At 47.2% G+C, this 21,233-nt stretch overlaps 1 protein-coding gene across 3 annotated transcripts in view; it reads right to left on the minus strand.

Moving 5' to 3' along the window:
* The window catches only part of RYK (receptor like tyrosine kinase), a 172,133-nt gene that overhangs the window by 13,244 nt on the left and 137,656 nt on the right, over positions 1 to 21,233 (minus strand). For all 3 annotated transcript variants that reach the window (XM_075341003.1, XM_075341001.1, XM_075341002.1), the window contains one exon: positions 13,769 to 13,901. In XM_075341003.1, the coding sequence (XP_075197118.1) occupies positions 13,769 to 13,901 (133 nt within the window). The remainder of the gene's footprint in view (positions 1 to 13,768; positions 13,902 to 21,233) is intronic.

Raw genomic sequence — 21,233 nt, forward strand, 5'->3', positions numbered from 1 at the left:
TGCCCGTTCCAACACACAGTAGGAGAGGGGCAGAAAGATCTTACATATGATTACATCTCCTATGGGAATGGCGGTTTAGGGCCAAAATGAGGTGGGACTATTTGTCTCTACAGAGTAGAGAACATTGAGGTCCATCTCCACGGGAGGGGGGGGGGGGGGGATTATTATTATTTTTTTTAACTGAAGTATCTGTTCCAAGAACACTAAGAGGAAAAAACCCATACACAACATAAAGATGGAAAATGTATGTAGGACAGGACTAAGTTCTCTACGAGTGGAGGTGAGGAATCTGCGAGCAGCCAGGCTTTATATGCCATGCACATCAAACATCCCAGGTCCTGTACACCAACTTGTCCGCACTAGCAAGCGTGTTTTCACAGGCGTGAAGGTGAGGGGAAAACAGACGTGTTATTTTAGAGTAACAGGGATCCGGCTGTATATACACAAGGTGAGAAATGTGCTATAAACACTTGTAGGAGCTGCGAGGTGGAGAAATCTGCAGGAAGCTATAGGCAGATATTCCTGTAAGAGAAAGTACAAAAACAAGACTCCCCTGAAGGTGCGTTCACAACTAAGTCTTTCAAGGTAAAAAAATAAAATAAAAATTAGACTTGTATTTGCAACAAAATCTGTGTCCAAAATTTGAGGGACGATTCTTGGATTGTATTTTTGTGTATCATGTAGATTAGTCCCATTCAATGTAAAATCCACAAATGTGTCAAGGTTTCCATTCTCCAATGCAAAGACAACAAAGGACTCCAGAGCAAGAACGATCAATGGGCCGAATATTCTGAAGCCCAACGGGACCCCTAACAGTGGAGATAAACTGCCACCAGTCGGTGGCATCATATCGGGATTGGCAGGAAGACAGTGAGCTCGCTTGTCCCCTGTATGGGCTTTTACATTTTGCCTGAAAGGGGTACTCCCATCTCCAAGATCCTACCCCAATATATAGTAGGTGTAATAATAATATTAGCAAATGCATCCAATTAGAAATGTAGTATAGTTCTTCTGATTCACTAGGTCGCTTACCTCATGTTCAGGGCATTGCAGGACCTTTCGTATCCATGATTACGACCACACATATAGTCACAGTTAATTAACTAGTTAGTTGCTAGTGGTTGTAGCCACGGATACCTAAGGTCCTGCAATGCCCTGAACATGAGGTAAGCAACCTAGTGAATCAGGAGAACTATACTACATTTCTAATTGGATGCATTTGCTATTATTATTATTACTAATTCTACACCTAATACATAATGAGATAGGATCTTGGAGATGGAAATACCCCTTTAAGTGTTGAGCCTCTTTACCCTCTTGGCCTCAACACAATATACCAGAATCACATCCACTCCTACAAATAGTCTTACTTCTACGCTGAGGTACGGACACTTGATGCTAAAAGCCAAAAGCTCAATTCTGAATGATGACGGTGATGTTTGTTCTGTGCAAGTTGTCAGGAAGGTCGCAAGACGACAAAATCTGATAAAGGCGATGTCTGATATATGTTTCATCATTGAAGCTGGGTAAGATGCAGCAGTAATTATGTCCGATGGTAAGGCCATGTTCACAAGTGACAGATTTGTTGCAGTATCTACACTGGAAACGTACGATTCATTACAGTACCACACATGTAAATGGATTTTCCAAACCTCATCCACAAAGAAAAACCAGAGCAATTTTCAAGGTATGCTACACATTTTCAAATACAAAAGCATGCCCATTATGTTGAAGAAGTGTGGATTTTCCCAGCAGCAAATCCGCATGGAAAAAGAACCTGTGTAGGTCTACATCTACAGATCTGCGGTTGGTTCTCCAAGATGTTTGGAACAACCTCCCTGGAGAGGTTCTTCAAAAACTGTGTGCACGTGCAGCTAGAGGAGCTGACGCTGTGCTGAAGGCAAAGGGAGGTCACAGCAAGTGATTTGATTAAAAGTCCTATTTTGTTCTTTCACTTTGTATTTTATTAATTCAAAAAAATGTAACTATTAACACTTATTCTTTAAGGCTACATTCCCACTATAAGTATCCATTGAGTTTTTGGCGCTGTAGAATTTCTGCACCATCTCAGCACCTTAGTTTACTTGCCTTTATTTTGTCATGTTTGTGTGCATTTTTTGTCTCCGTTTGGTGAGTCATCAGCATTGTACACCACCAAACCCCAAATCCCCCCTTCCCCGCATCGCACACCTCCAAACTCTCAGAACAGGCATCTTCCAGTCTTATAAACCACCAAAATCACACACACCTCAACATTTTACCACAGGCATCGGCCCTGCATTGCACACCACCAAACTCCCACCACAGGCATACCTACAGCCCAAAAATCCCATCACAGTCATCCTCCAGCATCGCTCCCCCCCAAAGTCCCACCACAGTCGTACTCCCCCTAAAATCCCATATAAAAAAAAACATTACCACTGCACATTCTAAATCCCACGGCAGGAATCATAGACCCCAAAATTCCACAGCAGGCATGTGCACAACATTGCACCCCCACCCCCTCCAAAATCCCATGAATGGCATCCCTACAACATTGCACTCCTCCCAAAATCCCAGCAGAGGAGTCCTGCCAACATTGTATAAGCCCCAAATCCCATTACCGACATCCCGCACAGCATTGTACCAACCACCCCTCCCTACAGAAAATCCCAGTACAGGCCTTTCCCCCAGCATTGTACACCCCCAAAACACACCACAGGAGTCCACTCATATTATAGGCCCCAGAAACCCTCACCACAGACATCCCCAAGCATTATATACCCCCTTAAACCCCACCAGAGGCATTCACACAGTATAGACTATGCGATATTTTTACCTGCAGCTTCTCATTGATGCAGTGAGCGAGTGCTAAAGATGGGGAGTGCAGGTCACTTATCTCCTGAGTTGCAGGCGTTCCGGTGACTGGTGCGCTGCACCCTGGGTCAGAGGTGACGCAGACAATACGTGACGGAAATGACATCACATCTACCAGGAGACCATAAATTCTAGTATGTACAGTTTGTACTGAACATGGCAGCCTCTTTAGCACATGTGCAGTACAAACTGGGAGAAAATAAAAAAATACAAAATTACGCACTGTGCTTTTTTCTGCTGGATGCTATGGACAGCAAACAAAAGCCTTGGGTGTTACTGACAACCCAGATCACGGGCCACATAAAGTGATGTGTTGGGCCGGATTTGGCTCGCGGGCCTGGCGTTGGATGCTCTGGGTGTACAGCAATTTGGAATATGCTCCAAGTTTCCGAGGGCAATGGACACAATTGTTGCCCATGATCGTCAATGCTCCATGAGTGACTCAGGTTGAGCAATCCCACAGCGCTAAAGAAAATTAACCTAATGGAAATATACACACATTCCTCCGCTATCTCCTGAGACTGGAGCTCATATCCTCATGTTTTCCTCTGTAAGCTGGCAAATCTGCAGCTTTTTAAAGATAACCAAGGGTAACCTTTGAGATCCTCCCTGTTTTGGAGAGAACAGGGCACTGGAGCACTGTCAGCAAAACTTGCAATGGATGAAAGCAGTCTCACCCTTCAGTTACGCATGTCATCGCTGACATCCATCACAATACAGTAGTGTTAAAAGTGGAAAAAAAAACAAAAAACTAAGCCTGTGACCTTAAAGGGAAACCATCACCCAGAAATGACATAACTGAAGTCGGGTTTTTGTTTTACAATAATTTTTTTAAATTTTGGCAATTTTTTTTTTTTTTTTTTAAATGTAGCATAGCACAATCTGTGCTACAAATAAAACCCTGCAATTTTCACACTGGCCACTGGGGCTGGCTTACACTCCTACTGCCTGTCCTTTCAGGAAGAGTTTGCAGAAGTTTTCTTTTCCGCAGAGGCAGGATGACAATGACGACAATAGATAGTATTCACGGATCACAATAGTCCATGTCACAGCTCAACTGCTCCTCCTCTCTTCAGAATTACCTTTGTACCTACACACCAGATGGGAAACGCAATGGTTACCTTCCAGGTCACAATTAGATAAAGGTCACCTCAGAGCCGATACCTGAACTTTGAGGGTGCTATTGCAGAGTCCCTGCTCTAGGTTTTTTTGAAGAAACTCTAAAATAGGACTGACTGGTACTCGGTCTTCCAGCTTTGCTACTAAAGTGGCTAGGAATGTTCTCCGGGTTCTACCATAGATCTTCATAGTGACGGCCTTCCTACTCTGGAGCAGGGCAGAAGTTAGGTTCCCTCAAGTTCCATGCAGTTAAATGTAGGCTGGTTGCTTGAAGATGCCAAACTGGCCCCTGGGAGAGACGATCCGGCACTTCCAGTAGCACCAATGGTTTATCAACCAGGAAAACTATGGCCTCTTGGGCCAGAAGGATGCTAACCAGGATGACTCTTGCCCGGTCTTCCTCAGGACTGCTTGAAAGGAATATATTAGATCATAACTCCATCTGATCAGTAAGGCATCCACTAACTGAGAATTTTCCCTGTGATTGAGAGAACAGCATTTTTCCACCTTCCTGTTCTATGTCCGGCAGGCCACACATAATCAATATTAGATTTAAAATGGATTGCCCTATTCTCCTCGCTTTAACAGATTACGGCTTAAAAAATCCACCTTGTAGTTTCCTTTTTCTTTTATATGTAAAGTTGTTGGGTTTCTGCCATCAGAAATATCCAATCTCCTTTTCCAGTTTCTCACCTCAAAGAATTGGACAGAGTTGCCCCTTAAGATTTCCATAGCTACTGTTACCAGATCATCTGTAACCCATTATGGTAACCCTGCAAGGAGAATAGGACCTGCTTTATGGCATTCTACCTTTAGTAACTCCTTCATGGTCAAAGGAGCTCACTTTTCTTTCACTGGTCATACTCTTTGGAAAAGGTGATCCTCTAGATGGGCTCCCCATCCCTTGGGGTTTGCATCTGTGGTAATTATCCTTGCAATCTGGTTTACCCAGGCTACCCCTCTGGCAAGATTTTTTTATGTTCAACCACCAAAGAAGGTAATGGGTTGTTAATGGAGATAACGTTATCCTACCTTAGCGGAGACTTTATTCCTTAGACCGTTCCACTGCTACTCTCTGGTGTGAGACTGGGCCTAAATCCAGCTGGGATTCATGAGGTCAGAGAACCTAGCAAGAACATATAGCCCTCCTTCCCTCCTGAGGGACATGGTGGAAAGTTTTACCTCCTCTGATTCTTGGCTGTATTTTTTCTACTTTGCGATCTGGAAGACAACATTATTGATTCCTGGAGACCAGCTTGAGATGTCTTTAGTTTCAAATTTTTGAAATAATTTAAGAGCCAACCTAAGTTTTTTTTAAGGCAGACCTGACCTCTTTGTAACTGACAGTTACAGTGATGAACTGAACTGCCTATGATTAGGAAGTCATCCAGATATGTGACAAATAGTGGAAGTGACTGTTCACCTTCGAGAGAAAGATGCACTATCATTTTTGCAAAGACCCAAGTGACCACTGCAGGTCTGAGCGAAAGAGGTCTGAGCGAAAGAGGTCTGAGCGAAAGAGGTCTGAGCGAAAGAGGTCTGAGCGAAAGAGGTCTGAGCGAAAGAGGTCTGAGCGAAAGAGGTCTGAGCGAAAGAGGTCTGAGCGAAAGAGGTCTGAGCAAAAGAGGTCTGAGCAAAAGAGGTCTGAGCAAAAGAGGTCTGAGCAAAAGAGGTCTGAGCAAAAGAGGTCTGAGCGAAAGAGGTCTGAGCGAAAGAGGTCTGAGCGAAAGAGGTCTGAGCGAAAGAGGTCTGAGCGAAAGAGGTCAGAACGTGAGGGAATAAAGCTTTTTTCCTCTAGTAAACCCACCTATCTTGATCTCGGGGGGAGGGGGGGCAGGGGGGCTTCTCTGCTTATTCCTTCTTTTCTGAAAGTATCTTCTAGGAGTTGGAATGGACACAGATTAGAAAATCCTTTTTTGCCATCTCCTACTTTTTCCAAAATGTCGTCCAAGACTGAGCCAAAGAGGAATTCCTCTTCACACGGGATAGAGCATAGCTTTGACCCAGAGCGCTCTGCGGGCTTCATTATAAAGTGCCACCAATATAGCCTCTAGTATTGCTGAATCCACTGAAGCATCAGATAGAAACGCTGCTGCTCCTCGCATCAACTAAATTGTGGCCAAAATACTGTACCCTGACACCTTACCCCTGAGCTGAGCATTCCAGATGATTCAATCAAACATTAAAGATCTGGCGGTACATGATGCTGAGATGGCTGGTTTCAGAGCTCCAACTGAGGATTCCCCAGTACCCTTACGAAAGCTATCCACCTTTATATCCAGAGGATTCTTAAGCATCCCCATATCCTCAAAGGGTAAAGTGAATCTTTTTGGATGCCTTTGAGACCGTTGCATCTAATTTTGGTGCTTTATCCCAAAATGCTGTAGAGGCCTCAGCAAAAATGATATTTCCTCTTAAATGAGGAAGGAAAGGAAACTACTCTTAGGTTTCTATCAAGATCCACCTTACTGAAGTTGAGTCATTGGTGACAGTCCTACTGTCACTTCTGGAGGCATGTTTTGCACTTGAGCGATTATCACTGCCGCAGCTGCAGATGTTGCTGCCACTTCATTACTGATGGAGCAAAGAACCCAATTAGCTGATGGTCTAATCGTATTTTAAAAGCGGGACATGCCATGCCTTTGTGGACGCTTCTTCTGGTCCTACCACAAAAGTGAAAAATCTCAAAGTGAAATGTCACAGGCACACTTATCGGCAGGGTGATCCTCCATGGTGCACTGACCGGGGTTGTGCGCTAGCCAGGTGACCTCAGTTAATGGTGCCACTACTCGCACTAGCACTAAAGTCAAATCCTCCTTGTCCAACTGTGGTGCTTCCAGGAGCCCTACACCGGCCGCAGGAAGGACAGAACACTGCCGAAATTGACTAGTCAGACACTGGTTAAACTTCTCATCTTCATCTTGTACCATCTGATATCCAAATTAAGGTTGCGTCATCAAGGACAGGGACACCTGATGGGTGGGGGAGGTACCGCCCCTTTTATCCGGTAGGTTTCCTGTCGTTGAAGGGCAGATCCACTCACAGTACAGTGCTGCTGTCATGAGTGAAAAAAAAAAAAAGATACGGTCACTCTCTGTCCATTGTGGCTGATGTACCTTAGCAAAAAGTGACTGTTGAAAAAATGCCCCAGTGGTCAGAGTGAAAATTGCTACATTTATTTTTCTTTTTGACCAACTTCCTTTGTTTTAGGAAATAACATATGTACATTAAACTCAAATGATTGGCTTTCAACCCTGTCTTTTTTTACTGAAGTGTCTACTGAGATTGTGCAAAGGTCTTTGTGAAGGGGAGTGGGGTCAGGTGTGACAGTCTGTGAATGGTTGGATCCTCTATATACAGAATTACCAGTCAATATATTCTTGCCCCTTCTGATGAGAAATCTCCTGCAAACTCTTCCTGAAATAACAGGAGGTATGACTCTAAAAAAGGACTAGTGGATTACTACATTTTCTTTTTAATATTTTAATGTGAAAAAACCCCTCCCAACATTTTTGGGAAAACAAAGTGTTTTTTCTAAAAAGAAGACAGTGTCTTGTATTTTTTTGCCCCCCAAAAAAGCACTAGGGCTTATTTTTGGAGGTCTTATTCTTGGAGAAACATGGTTGGGGGGGTAAGTTTACCACCCAAAAAAGCAGACCCCCCCCCCACTTCCCAGGAGACTCATACTTACCAGACCCGCATGTCTGCGTGGCTCCCAGGTCCTCCCTGTGATCTCCGGCTGGGGGGTGCACGCCGTCCTCCCCTACTTCTGGCTGACACACACACACACACACACACACACACACACACACACACACACACAGCAGATATCACACAAAGCAGATCTCTCTCTCTCTCACACACACACACACACACACACACACACACACACACACACACGATCGCAGATCAAACACACACATCACATCCAGTGTTAAACAATGCTTCCGGCCTCAGGGAATGATGGGAGGAAGTCCCGTGTATCCACAGGTCCTGTAGGCAAGCATTGCGGCAGGTCCTTGCGCTCCACTGCACTGCCTTTCAGGATTTTGCCGGCGAGAAGAAATCGGTGTCACTGGATGTGGTGACTATGTGTGTGATCTGATTGTGTGTGTGATCTGATGTTTGTGTGCGTGATCTGATTGTGTGAGTGCGCGCGATCAGATTGTGTGTGTGAGATCCAATGTGTGCTCGGGTGCAATCACTGCAGGTCCTCTGCTCGGCGTCTGGTGTGATTGCGGGATGCCCGCTTTCTATAAGGAAGTGTCCTGCAGTATCTGTAACTTTTTTAGCTGCACGGACACTTTATTATTGAACCGTGACTAGGACTTATTTTCTGAGGAGGGCTTATATTTAAGCCTTGCTCTGAAAATCCCTGCTAGGGTTCATTTTTGGGTGAGGTCTTATTTTTTAAAAACATGGTAAATACAGGAAAAACAAAAAAATTGATTATGGCTTTCTTTTAACTGCACATGAAACTTATCTTCCCAGACGGGCAGCTGGCATCACCGCCTATCACCCAGATCTCACTATTGCTTACACAGAGGCCGGGTTACTGTGGCACGTCTCGGTGGATACAGCCGATGGTTTACATTCTTCAGCTTAATGTTAACAGAGCTGATGTAAAGATAACTGGATATACATTAGTCATGGAGCGGATCTGAGCAGCAGAATATTCCTCAGAGCCAGAATCAATTCTAAGAAATTACAGGGTCATAATATGATCTTCAAGAATGTCAAGTGAAGAATGTCCGATGGCAACATCCAGGTGTGTGCTCAGCTTTACAGGCAAAAGAGTCTCTGCAGCGGGACCCAAAGTATGGCTGTCCTCCAGCAATCGCTCACAAGGAACAGCTCGCGGCTGCATGTCTCTCATCAAGCGCCACACACATTTACCTGCCAGGACTACAGTAGATATGTAAGACAGAACAGACCTCAGTGTGGGGGTGGATATGCCAGCGAAGACTGAGTTGACCGCTGTGCCCAACAATGCCAAGCACACCCGCCTCCTCCGTAATCATATAAAACTCAACTTCAAATAGACCAAATGGGTCCTGTACCATGTAAAGCTGTCATTTACTGGTAAGTACATGCCGTTCTGCGGATATCACAGACATATGAAAAAGGGGGTGTGCTGGCAGATGGATCAGCACCTCTCTTTATAGTAGATGTAATTACCGCTGGGTCTATTCACATCAGGAATCAATCTGGGAAAAGTATTTTTGTAAGGGAATCTGTCACCAGGCTTTTGTTACCCCATATAACAGCAGCATGAGGTAGGGATAGAGACCCTGACTCCGGCACGGTGGCTCAGTGGTTAGCACTGCAATCTTACAGCGCTGGGGTCCTGGGTTCAAATCTCACCAAGGACATCATCTGCAAGGAGTTTGTATGTTCTCCCCGTATTTGTGTGGGTTTCCTCCGGGTTCTCTGGTTTCGCCCACACTCCAAAGACAGACAGATAGGGAATTTAGATTGTCCCAATGGGGACAGTGATGTTAAATGTATGTAAAGTGCTGCAGCATATGTTGACGCTATATAAAGATTATTATTCCAGAGATGTAACACTTACTGGGCTGCTTGCTTTCGTTTTGATAAAATACCTGTTTTATCTGCTGTAGATCTACCAGTTCTCTAAAGGCTGAGCTCTGTGTAACCCCGCCCACACCACTGACTGGCAACTCTGTGTACACTGTGCATAGGCAAAAAAATGCCAGAGAAGGGGGGGGCGGGATTATATTCTGCGCTCTGGTATATGGAGGACTACATAGCTGCATGTTCACTAGTCTGCCAGTGATAAAATAATTGTTTTATCAGCATTAAATTATCAAAACTGTAAGGCTATGTGCACACAGTGCGTCTTTCGCGGCGTTTTTGCACATTTTTCAAGTGCGTTTTTGGCCTCAAAACTGCATGACTTTGCTTCCCCAGCAAGGTCTATGAGTTTTCAATTTTGCTGTCCGCACACAACTTTTTTTTTAAGCTGCGTTTTTGAGCTTAAAAAAAAAAAAAATGGACATGTCAATTCTTTCCTGCGTTTTTCTGTGTTTTCCCCCCATGCAATGCATTGAAAAACCGCAGAAAAACGCAGAGATCAAAAACGCAGCAAAAGGTAGCCAAAAACGCACCAAATCGCGGTAAAAATGCATGCGTTTTTACCACGGGTGCGGTTTTGTGCGTTTTTAGCAGCCAAAAACGCACAAAAGCGCAGCGTCAAAAAAACGCAGTGTGTGAACTTAGCCTCAGGTAGGGTTCCTGACAGATTCCCTTTAAAAAACAAAAAAAAAAAAAAGAAGACCAAAATAAATATGGGTATACCCTAAAAAAAAAATAAAAAATCATCGCGTACTACACATGCAAGGAGGACTGTCAATACATAAAAATGTGCGTACACCAAGATAAGTGTATTGTATCACAATATTCTAGTCAGTCAGATGCTGGCCAGTCTGAAAAGCTGTAAGTGACCTGCTGTGCCGAGCCCCATGGATCAGTGGCAGTGCCCATGTGAGAAGGGATCGACAATCCTCACGCTGACACTTTCTTTATGGGTTAAACTTGCGGAATAGTTTTGTGGAGTTTATAGTTTCATAATCTGGGAAAATCTGTCATATAAATAAAAGTGAAGGCCCACGGGGTAAAAAAAAAAAACCTGTCCAGGTTCCCGGAGAGGGATCCATAGAGAGTAAATTCCTGCTCAGGCACGCCGCGCAGCTTACTAATACATGAGCGAGGCTTCTGGTTTCCTGTGCACAACACGAGAACATGAAGATGATGCTCCAGAACCACAGCAATGTATGTGCCCACTGCAAGAAATGGAGGACACGCACACTCAGACCCACAATAAGGTAACATTATATACAATGGATGCTTTAAAAAGCTAAATAAATAGGTCCGCCTATAGGAGATAAGATAAAGTGACCTGAGATGAGATGATAGCCCACAGATTAGTGGATTCTGATACAATGGGGATTACTGAATAAGCCAGACATTCGCGGATACTAGCATCATGCTCAATAATAGAGTACGTTCCCTCTCTTATACTGGGGAATATACTGTACATTAGTTTCCGGAGGAAATAAAGAAACTGCCCGAGCCAGGCCACAAGGACACAAGACTAAAGCAGGTGAATTTGTCACATTTGCACAGGAAATTCTGCATTTCCTGCACTTATTGGCCATGTTTACCTACATAGACCACATAGTAATACAGGACAATGCTCAGGAAGCGCAGTGTTTGTTTGCACATCGTATTGGACACATGACATTCTCTCCTATGTCTCACAAGACGGCGCTGTATCAAAGGATTCAGGACTCCGAGATCTGAACGTAATGTGGCTAATACATGAACTAGATTTGTTCCTATTACAGACGCTCTACAAACCAGCATGGAGGCGTTACTGGATGGATAAAGTGGAGCTGCAAGATGGGCTGTGCAACTCCTGTACCATTCATGCATTACCTGTACCAAACACATTCACGCAACATCCACACAGAACATGCATAAATCACTTATAAGTGAGCATACAGATGACAACAGGGGCTCGCAGTTGCTGCCTGGGGCAAATGCCTTTCCTCCCTTCCCCAGGCAACACATTACCTCGGGAAGGGAAGAAATGTGTTTACCTAAGGCAGGGAGGCAATGTATTTACCTAGCGGTAGGGAGGAAATGTGCTTACCTCGGGCAGGGAGGAAATGTGTTTACCTCGGGCAGGGAGGAAATGTGTTTACCTCGGGCAGGGAGGAAATGTGTTTACCTCGGGCAGGGAGGAAATGTGTTTACCTCGGGCAGGGAGGTAAATGTTGAGGAGAGCCATAAAATGAAATACTTAATTAACCTCTGGACATAGAGCATTATGGGAAATATGTCGATTTGCCTTACATAATTCAGGTTTCAGATCATATACATGACACAGATATAAAGGTGGCTGTCATTGCCTGTTTCTCCACACCTTGCTTGGAATGCAAGGAATGTCCAGATGAAAGAAGATACCATATAAGAGAAGACCAAACCAAAGATCAGATGACATTACAGACCAGACCATCCAGCATGGATCCACCAGATGGGAGGGACGTCATCACCATCACCATGGATCCATCCAATGATGTCATAGACCCGCCTACAATGACGCCTACCAATCAGCTCATGGACTAACACATTGTTCGACCCACTGACCAATGAACACATCCGGACATGCCCCTTCGCAAGGTTATATCAGAGCAAGCTCAGTTGTAATAAAGCAGAGCATGGGCTGACTTCTGTCGAGGAAAGATGAATATCCGACTGTGTCTGATCTCATTTTTCAAGCATGCACTCGATCCACACCAATTAGACCAGGCAGTAGGCAACTAGTGATCTCTGGTTAAGAGTTCACCTTAACATAAACACACTTCCTCCCTGCCCGAGGTAAACACACTTCCTCCCTGCCCGAGGTAAACACACTTCCTCCCTGCCCGAGGTAAACACACTTCCTCCCTGCCCGAGGTAAACACACTTCCTCCCTGCCCGAGGTAAACACACTTCCTCCCTGCCCGAGGTAAACACACTTCCTCCCTGCCCGAGGTAAACACACTTCCTCCCTGCCCGAGGTAAACACACTTCCTCCCTGCCCGAGGTAAACACACTTCCTCCCTGCCCGAGGTAAACACACTTCCTCCCTGCCCGAGGTAAACACACTTCCTCCCTGCCCGAGGTAAACACACTTCCTCCCTGCCCGAGGTAAACACACTTCCTCCCTGCCCGAGGTAAACACACTTCCTCCCTGCCCGAGGTAAACACACTTCCTCCCTGCCCGAGGTAAACACACTTCCTCCCTGCCCGAGGTAAACACACTTCCTCCCTGCCCGAGGTAAACACACTTCCTCCCTGCCCGAGGTAAACACACTTCCTCCCTGCCCGAGGTAAACACACTTCCTCCCTGCCCGAGGTAAACACACTTCCTCCCTGCCCGAGGTAAACACACTTCCTCCCTGCCCGAGGTAAACACACTTCCTCCCTGCCCGAGGTAAACACACTTCCTCCCTGCCCGAGGTAAACACACTTCCTCCCTGCCCGAGGTAAACACACTTCCTCCCTGCCCGAGGTAAACACACTTCCTCCCTGCCCGAGGTAAACACACTTCCTCCCTGCCCGAGGTAAACACACTTCCTCCCTGCCCGAGGTAAACACACTTCCTCCCTGCCCGAGGTAAACACACTTCCTCCCTGCCCGAGGTAAACACATTTCCTCCCTGCCCGAGGCAAATACATTTCCTCCCTGCTAGAGACAACACATTTCCTCTCTGCCTGAGTGATTTTACAATGTCTCCAGCTCTCTGAGCTAATCATAAATTAATTTACAATGAGGTCATAAGCCTTGTAAGGCAGCACAAACACTCACTCCTGTGATAAAACAGGCAGGGAACACCATTACCTCAGAAAAAAACAAACCCATCTGTGAGCCCCTGCTGTATTATCTGTATAATCACTTATAATTAACTCATGCGTTCTGCCCTGGCCAGGAGCTGTGGTACCGTATATGCAGACCATGAAATGGAGCATCCTGTACGGTCAGACACGGCCATTACACAGTGCATGCAGGGACACCATTTACAAGATTATTTCAGCATAGGAACAGGTTTTTATACACTCGTGGAACATGTACTATCTTTATGGAATACCACTTTAAAATTGGCACCATAAATTGACAAGCGGTGGAGGTAAAATCTGCACCGCTGCTTAATTTATGCTTATATATGCTTTATATCTTCTGTGCAACACTTTGGAGATTATGAAGATGCAGTCAGTGATGTGGTTACCTGTGGGTTGTTGGCCTCCACCAGCTTACACTGCCGCAGGAACAGCTTCAGATTCCCCCAGTTCATAAAAGGCAGCAGCACCATTGGTTTTTCACCGTCCTCTATACAGACATGGCCGATGGGGAGAAGATTCCTAAATAAAAATAGAAAGAGGTGGTAATTTCTAGATACTTGAATAGATATCTTCCTACATCTGTAAGTCATTATGGGGTTTAATTTCGAATTTACCAAAAAAAAAAAAAAAAATTACGACAACACATCCCAAGGGAAGCCGGACCCCAGTATTCAGAGCTGAATACTATTTTAATAAGGGGCCTTGTGAGGCAATCCTTTTATTGTGGTTTATTTTAAATACCCCAACAAAGAACCAAGTGCCAACTTCAATATGTAATGCCACTGATCTGCATATTCCATGGCCATGTGCCCATGGGAGATCGTACCTAGGACTTTTCTGCAGGTATTTTCACAGGCTCACGCAGCAACTCCCCGGAATCCACAGCTATCCATTGCTGCGGTATATCTGCGGAGCTGTTGCGGTAAACAGTGTGGATTTCCCGCCCTGTATCTCCATAGTGGGGGGGGGGGGCGGGAATTCCGCAAATAATTCCGCATGAATAATGGACATGCAGTTACGTGCGGCTGCGGGACATCCGCAGCATATTCCGCAGTTGCAAAAACCGTAGTATTGATACAGCACTCCCAAAATCCCATTAGGATAACATGGGGAGTGTCTGTACTTGCGTAAACCCGCGGATTTATCTGGAAAATCTAGAAAATCTGCGGGTTTTCCGTGGCAAAATTTTTCCGTGGTTACTTTCTCCCATGGGCACATAGCCTAAGTGGCCTTTCAGCTGGGACCATGTGGAGCAATAATTGCTCCATGCAAACTAAAGGCTCTGGTGTCTAGTAACTTTACATACAGCAGCGTGCATACAACTGGCTTAAACAGCAGTAATGAATGAAGTGTGGATAGACAAGTCCATCCTACAGAATGACATCAAGACATCTATGGGTCTGCAATCATTTACTCCCTGTGCCCTTAAGTCAGAGGAACATCGAGGTGTTGGCACAGCGCAGGTCTATATAACCTCTGACGCTTACCACATCTGCAGCTGTAAACGGCATTGCAAAATGTGCTCTCCAGCCGGGGAAGAGAAATTGGCGTTCTTTCAAAATTTAAGCCATGACATTAAACCTCTCCCCACAGGGCACAAGTGAGTAAAACAATCAAATCACTATTTGATATGCACTCCGAACAGAAAATTGGTTTTGAAATATTTGCTGGCATCGTGAAGCCGCCCGCGGCTACAGAAAACTATGACACGTGCCCTAATAACGAAACAGAGGTGAAGAAAAAGAAAAAAAAAAAAGTGTCCAGGAACATAATGGAGAACAGAACAACAGGCATGTGTTCACTGCTTAACATCCGATACATGAGGAGTCTACCTCATCACTGGGATAGCAGAGCAGGTAGGACGCGGACACAGTAATGGCAACTGTTTCCTGCAGTATTTATGGAAAAGAACTTACTAAAGTTAAAGGTTCTGTCCCTAGAACTGAATCCGATCATTTTAGAAGCCTTTCGGCAAGCATCGGTAAGCAAGGAACATGAGGTCTTGCACAGCGCCTCTACACTCCTCCCCTAAATCTTTGGCTATAAATCAACAGAGAAGGGCAGATTAACTTATATCGTATTTTCCGCTTTATAAGACGCACCTGATTATAAGACGCACCCCCAAATTTGGTGAAGGAATAGAGAATTTTTTAATAAATGGGGTACGTCTTATAATGCCAGTGTCCGTCTAAAAAATCATATAGGGTATATGTCCATCATAGCCCCCCCATCCTAAAATTAGCCCGCTTAATCTGGATATGGCCACCTTATATTGAATATAGCCCCCTTGTGCTGGTACACATCCCCCAGTGATGCCACATGTCCCCTATGGCTGGCACACGTCATCTATGGCTGGCACACGGCCCCTATGGCTGGCACACGGCCCCCTGTGGCTGGCGCACAGCCCCCAATGATGCCACATGTCCCCTATGGCTGGTGCACAGCCCCCAATGATGGCACACGGCCCCTATGGCTGGCACACGGCCCCTATGGCTGGCACACGGCCCCTATGGCTGGCACACTGGCCCCTATGGCTGGCACACTGGCCCCTATGGCTGGCACACTGGCCCCTATGGCTGGCACACTGTCCCCTATGGCTGGCACACTGTCCCCTATGGCTGGCACACTGTCCCCTATGGCTGGCACACGGTCTCCTATGGCTGGCACACATCACCCTGTGTTAGATATCGCCTCCATGCTGCTGCTTTTAGTAAAATAAACTCTTTCCTTACCTTCTCCAGCGCGGTCTTCCCTCGTGTGTCCCTCCGTGGGGTTGAGCTCCTCCTGTCTCCTTCACTTCCTACTTCCTGGTTCTCGGAGCTGGTCATGTGATCGACACAACAGAGAGATATCTCTGCGTGCCTGATCACATCAGCAGGAGGGAGACCGGGGAGACACACTGGAGGAGGTGAGTAAAGAGTTTTTTATTTTACTATGGGTAGCAGCATGGGGGCCATAGCTAACACAGGGGTGCATGTGCGATCAAAGGGAGCGCAGGCAGATATAACATGCGCCGCTCCCCCAGCCCATCGCCGCGGTGCGGTTTCAGCACCACGGTGATGGACAGCGGCTGCGCATATTATATGAGCGGGAGCAGGAGATCAAAGGCTCCCTCCCGCAGCTTCACAAACCTCTACGAGCCTCCACCAGCCCCCCCAGCACCGCTCCAGAGTTGCCCCCACCTCCCCTGGACCCTGCAGTATATAATCCGTATATTCGGATTATAAGACACACCCCCTACTTTCCCCCAAAATTTTGGGGGAAAAAAAGTGCGTCTTATAAAGCGAAAAATACGGTAGATAAATAAAACACAAGAAAATGAAGTCCTATAACTGTTCTGTGTTTCTCGGTCTCTGCCCTCCTGTGCAGAGATTGCCCTCTGAAATACAGGATACAGCAAGGAGCATTATTTGTCTTCTCTACACCTCTAAATGAGTTCAGGAACACTCCCAATGTAATAGGAACCAAGGTTAGCTTGATCTGGAGGGAGAAAGGCTTCCCATACCACATGGTCTGGATGAGGATGATGACAGGAGTAGTCATAACTTTTGCCATCTGGTACGTGCCTATGGTGTTATTCTGGAGGGACAGGTTGGTGAAGACCACAAATTCACAAAAGCGGAGGGCTAGGAGCAGCACCTTCCTGCCACTAAGGTGCTGCTCCTAGCCCTCAGCTTCTGTGGATTTGTGGTCTTCACCAACCTGTCTTGCCAGAACACCACCATAGGCACCTACCAGCTGGCAAAAGTTATGACTACCTCTGCATGAGGCCTGAGCTTCTATATCTGCTGTTTTAGGCTGGCCATGACACAGCTCGTGCAGCCAAAGACCCCTGTATTCTGCCTGCTACACCAAGGGAATAATGTCCTGCAAGATACAGAGAAGCAAAAAGTCCAAATGGTTCCAGCTTTCTGCAATATCTTGCAGGTCACGGTCATACTATTCACTTGCAGTATGTGGCGATATAGCAGGGGCATACAGCTATCTTTGGCCACACGATTTGTGTCAAGGCCAAAGTCATGGAGCAGCATCAACCAAAAGGTTATGTATGACGTCCATGACTACTTCTGTAATGGAAATATAAAGGACTAAATGTGGTCACGTACGCTGGAGATGTCAGACCGATAATTCTCTCACCAACATAAATATGCACACCAGGATGGGCAGAGCGAGTTCTTCTCTCCGTGGGGAGATGGGAGTAAGCCCCTTTATTAGCTCATCACCCCGACATCGGAGAGAGACTGGACACTCCCCAAAACACAAAATCACAGGGTTCGGCAGACACGTCACTAACATGTATGGCGATTTGTCTGCAGAGACAGAGAGATGGGTGACTCAAATAGTGGCTGCCTTCTGGGACCTGTTTTCTGCTATTCTTTTATCCATTAGATTATGGTAAGGAACAGAAGACACCAACAATGGACATGCTGACAGAATATCACACCTTCAGTGCCCCTTACACGGCTGCTCTCATCACACCACAGTGATATACTCTACGGAGTAACACATCCCTGCCTTACCCAAGCCGTAATTTCCATGATCTCACTACTGTTTAATGCAGGCAGGTTAGAAGTTCATGAAGAGCTACATGCGGTAATGCCGACTAACCCCGATGATGACAGATCTGGAAGACATACTGTAGGCCTCAGAGAAGGACAGCATGGAGGCAGTGCACTATTTTTACAGTCGGCTCAGGATTTCTGCTTTTAATCCTCCCTCTATTCCAAAAGGATACGCTCCGAGCAGATCCAAACACGCATAAGCTCATGTAGATTCCCTAACACAAAAGCGGGATTATACTTGTGTATTATCGCTAGTAAGGCAAACGCGACTGACAAACCCTCCTGCGTCATGACACTCAGCACTCTCCTATATGGCAACACACGTGTCCGCGTCTACACATCAGAATGAAACCTTACACTATATGGCTCCTTCACATTACACACGATCAAGACTTTCTGCCGTCACAGGAGTTGGTTCCCACTTTGCAGCTAAAATAACTTCTAGGAAGACATACTTCAACATCATGGAGGTGACTGTGGATTACTACCCATTTATCCAGAAGGACATCTGTGAGGTCAGACCCTGATGTTGGGGAGAGGGCCGGGCTCACAGTTACTGCTCTAGTTCATCCCAAAGTTGTCAGATGGGGATGAGGTCAGTGCTGTGTGGCCAGCCATGTTTTTTCACACCAAACTCTCCCAACTAGGTCTTTGTGGACCTTACTTTGTGTGGAGTCATGATGGAAAGGGCCTTCCCCTAAACTGATCCCACAAAAATGGAAGCTCCATCCGATGCTCAGCATTGTGCTTGGTGATGTAAAGCTGCATGCTGCCGCTCAGCCACAGAAACTCATGTCGACAGGCCCACAGGGCCCCCGACGACAGGCCCACAGGGCCCCCGACGACAGGCCCACAGGGCCCCCGACGACAGGCCCACAGGGCCCCCGACGACAGGCCCACAGGGCCCCCGACGACAGGCCCACAGGGCCCCCGACGACAGGCCCACAGGGCCCCCGACGACAGGCCCACAGGGCCCCCGACGACAGGCCCACAGGGCCCCCGACGACAGGCCCACAGGGCCCCCGACGACAGGCCCACAGGGCCCCCGACGACAGGCCCACAGGGCCCCCGACGACAGGCCCACAGGGCCCCCGACGACAGGCCCACAGGGCCCCCGACGACAGGCCCACAGGGCCCCCGACGACAGGCCCACAGGGCCCCCGACGACAGGCCCACAGGGCCCCCGACGACAGGCCCACAGCGCCCCCGACGACAGGCCCACAGCGCCCCCGACGACAGGCCCACAGCGCCCCCGACGACAGGCCCACAGCGCCCCCGACGACAGGCCCACAGCGCCCCCGACGACAGGCCCACAGCGCCCCCGACGACAGGCCCACAGCGCCCCCGACGACAGGCCCACAGCGCCCCCGACGACAGGCCCACAGCGCCCCCGACGACAGGCCCACAGCGCCCCCGACGACAGGCCCACAGCGCCCCCGACGACAGGCCCACAGCGCCCCCGACGACAGGCCCACAGCGCCCCCGACGACAGGCCCACAGCGCCCCCGACGACAGGCCCACAGCGCCCCCGACGACAGGCCCACAGCGCCCCCGACGACAGGCCCACAGCGCCCCCGACGACAGGCCCACAGCGCCCCCGACGACAGGCCCACAGCGCCCCCGACGACAGGCCCACAGCGCCCCCGACGACAGGCCCACAGCGCCCCCGACGACAGGCCCACAGCGCCCCCGACGACAGGCCCACAGCGCCCCCGACGACAGGCCCACAGCGCCCCCGACGACAGGCCCACAGCGCCCCCGACGACAGGCCCACAGCGCCCCCGACGACAGGCCCACATGTATAATTTTTGTGTGAATGTTAATGCCACAGGAGGTTTGTATTCTGCGTCAATGGTGGCTTTTCTGCCCTCTGTGCTCCAGGACTTCGCTCTTTACCTGGTCTCCACTTTGTGGCAGAGTTGCTATTGCTCCTAAACGCTTCCACTTTTCAATAATATCACTTGGAGCTGATCGACTATTTACGAAGGAAATTTCTTGTTACAACAGTACCATCTTTTTTTCAGGACCACACGCAGATGTGCATAACAAGATTACCGTCAGTTTAGCTGAAGTTAAATGAGATTTCATTGCAGAACCATGAATGCCGCTCTGGGCTATAATAAAGTTAGACCTCAGGATCAGTACAAGTCAAGTTATTTCATGTTGATTACTTTTAGGCTATGTGTCCACGGTAGAATGTACCTGCGGATTTTTCTGCATGAAAATCCGCGACTTTCGTGGCAAATCCGCACCTTATTTTTGCCGCGGATTTTGATGCGGATTTTTTTTTTTTCCCCCCCATTCTATACCCAAAATTCGCACCAAAATCCACAACAATAATTGACATGCTGCAGATTTTTCCGGATCAAAATCCGCGGCACATCCGCCGCGGAAAAATCCGCAGCATGGACACAGCATTTCCAAAATGCCATTGAAATGGCTTGGAAGTGCCGGTGCTGCAAATTTTCGGAAAATCCGCGGTAAATCCGCGGCAAATCCACGGCAAAATCCGCGCAAAATCCGCAGCGTGGGCACATAGCCTTAGATACATGAAAATCTTTAAGGAAAGAAGGGGAACGACCAAAGTAAAAAAGATAGAAAAAGTGATGGATCATATGCGCTACCACTGCAAAAGATATAGGTCTCCAAAAAGTAAGGATAAGAAACGTGTTGCCATTAATAAATCAGTTTATCCTTATCTTTGGACTTGTCTTCTGCAGTGGCAGCGGCCGGGATCCACCACTTTTTATCTAATTACTATGGCATGGGTGGGGGGGGTGAGCTCAGCAATCGGCAAAGCAGACTCCTATCCATCATTCCTCAGAGTGGTGCTGCACCATCCGCCAGGTGAGAGATCCATTCGTTGCTCTGTTCTGAAATAAGTGATATCACACAGTGAGCGCCTTTTTTCTTCTTTTCATAGTTAAAACAAAAAAAAGAAAAACCCCTCAAAAAACATTATTTAGCTAAAATAATGCTGCCATATGAAAAGTTATTGACAAAAGAGGCCTGACTGTGTATTCAGACAGACCCACTAATATAGATAAAAGCAAACCAGGTCACTCTCTACTTAATACACTGTACTGGTCTGCATTGATACAGATATACATTGGATCATTAAGTCGGTCCCTGTAGACTCGTGTTCTTTGAAGGGACTCAATCAGCAAAGAATGACTGTTCAAACCAAGCACGGACAAATATTTCAGTGCTCCTCCCCATCTGCTTGTTTTCCATCTATTTTCGCCCTTCTCTGGCTGTATGACGTCAGAACAGTCAATCAAAAGAACAG

The sequence above is a fragment of the Anomaloglossus baeobatrachus genome, chromosome 3 (genome assembly GCF_048569485.1).
Source record: "Anomaloglossus baeobatrachus isolate aAnoBae1 chromosome 3, aAnoBae1.hap1, whole genome shotgun sequence".
Lineage (NCBI taxonomy): Eukaryota > Metazoa > Chordata > Amphibia > Anura > Aromobatidae > Anomaloglossus > Anomaloglossus baeobatrachus.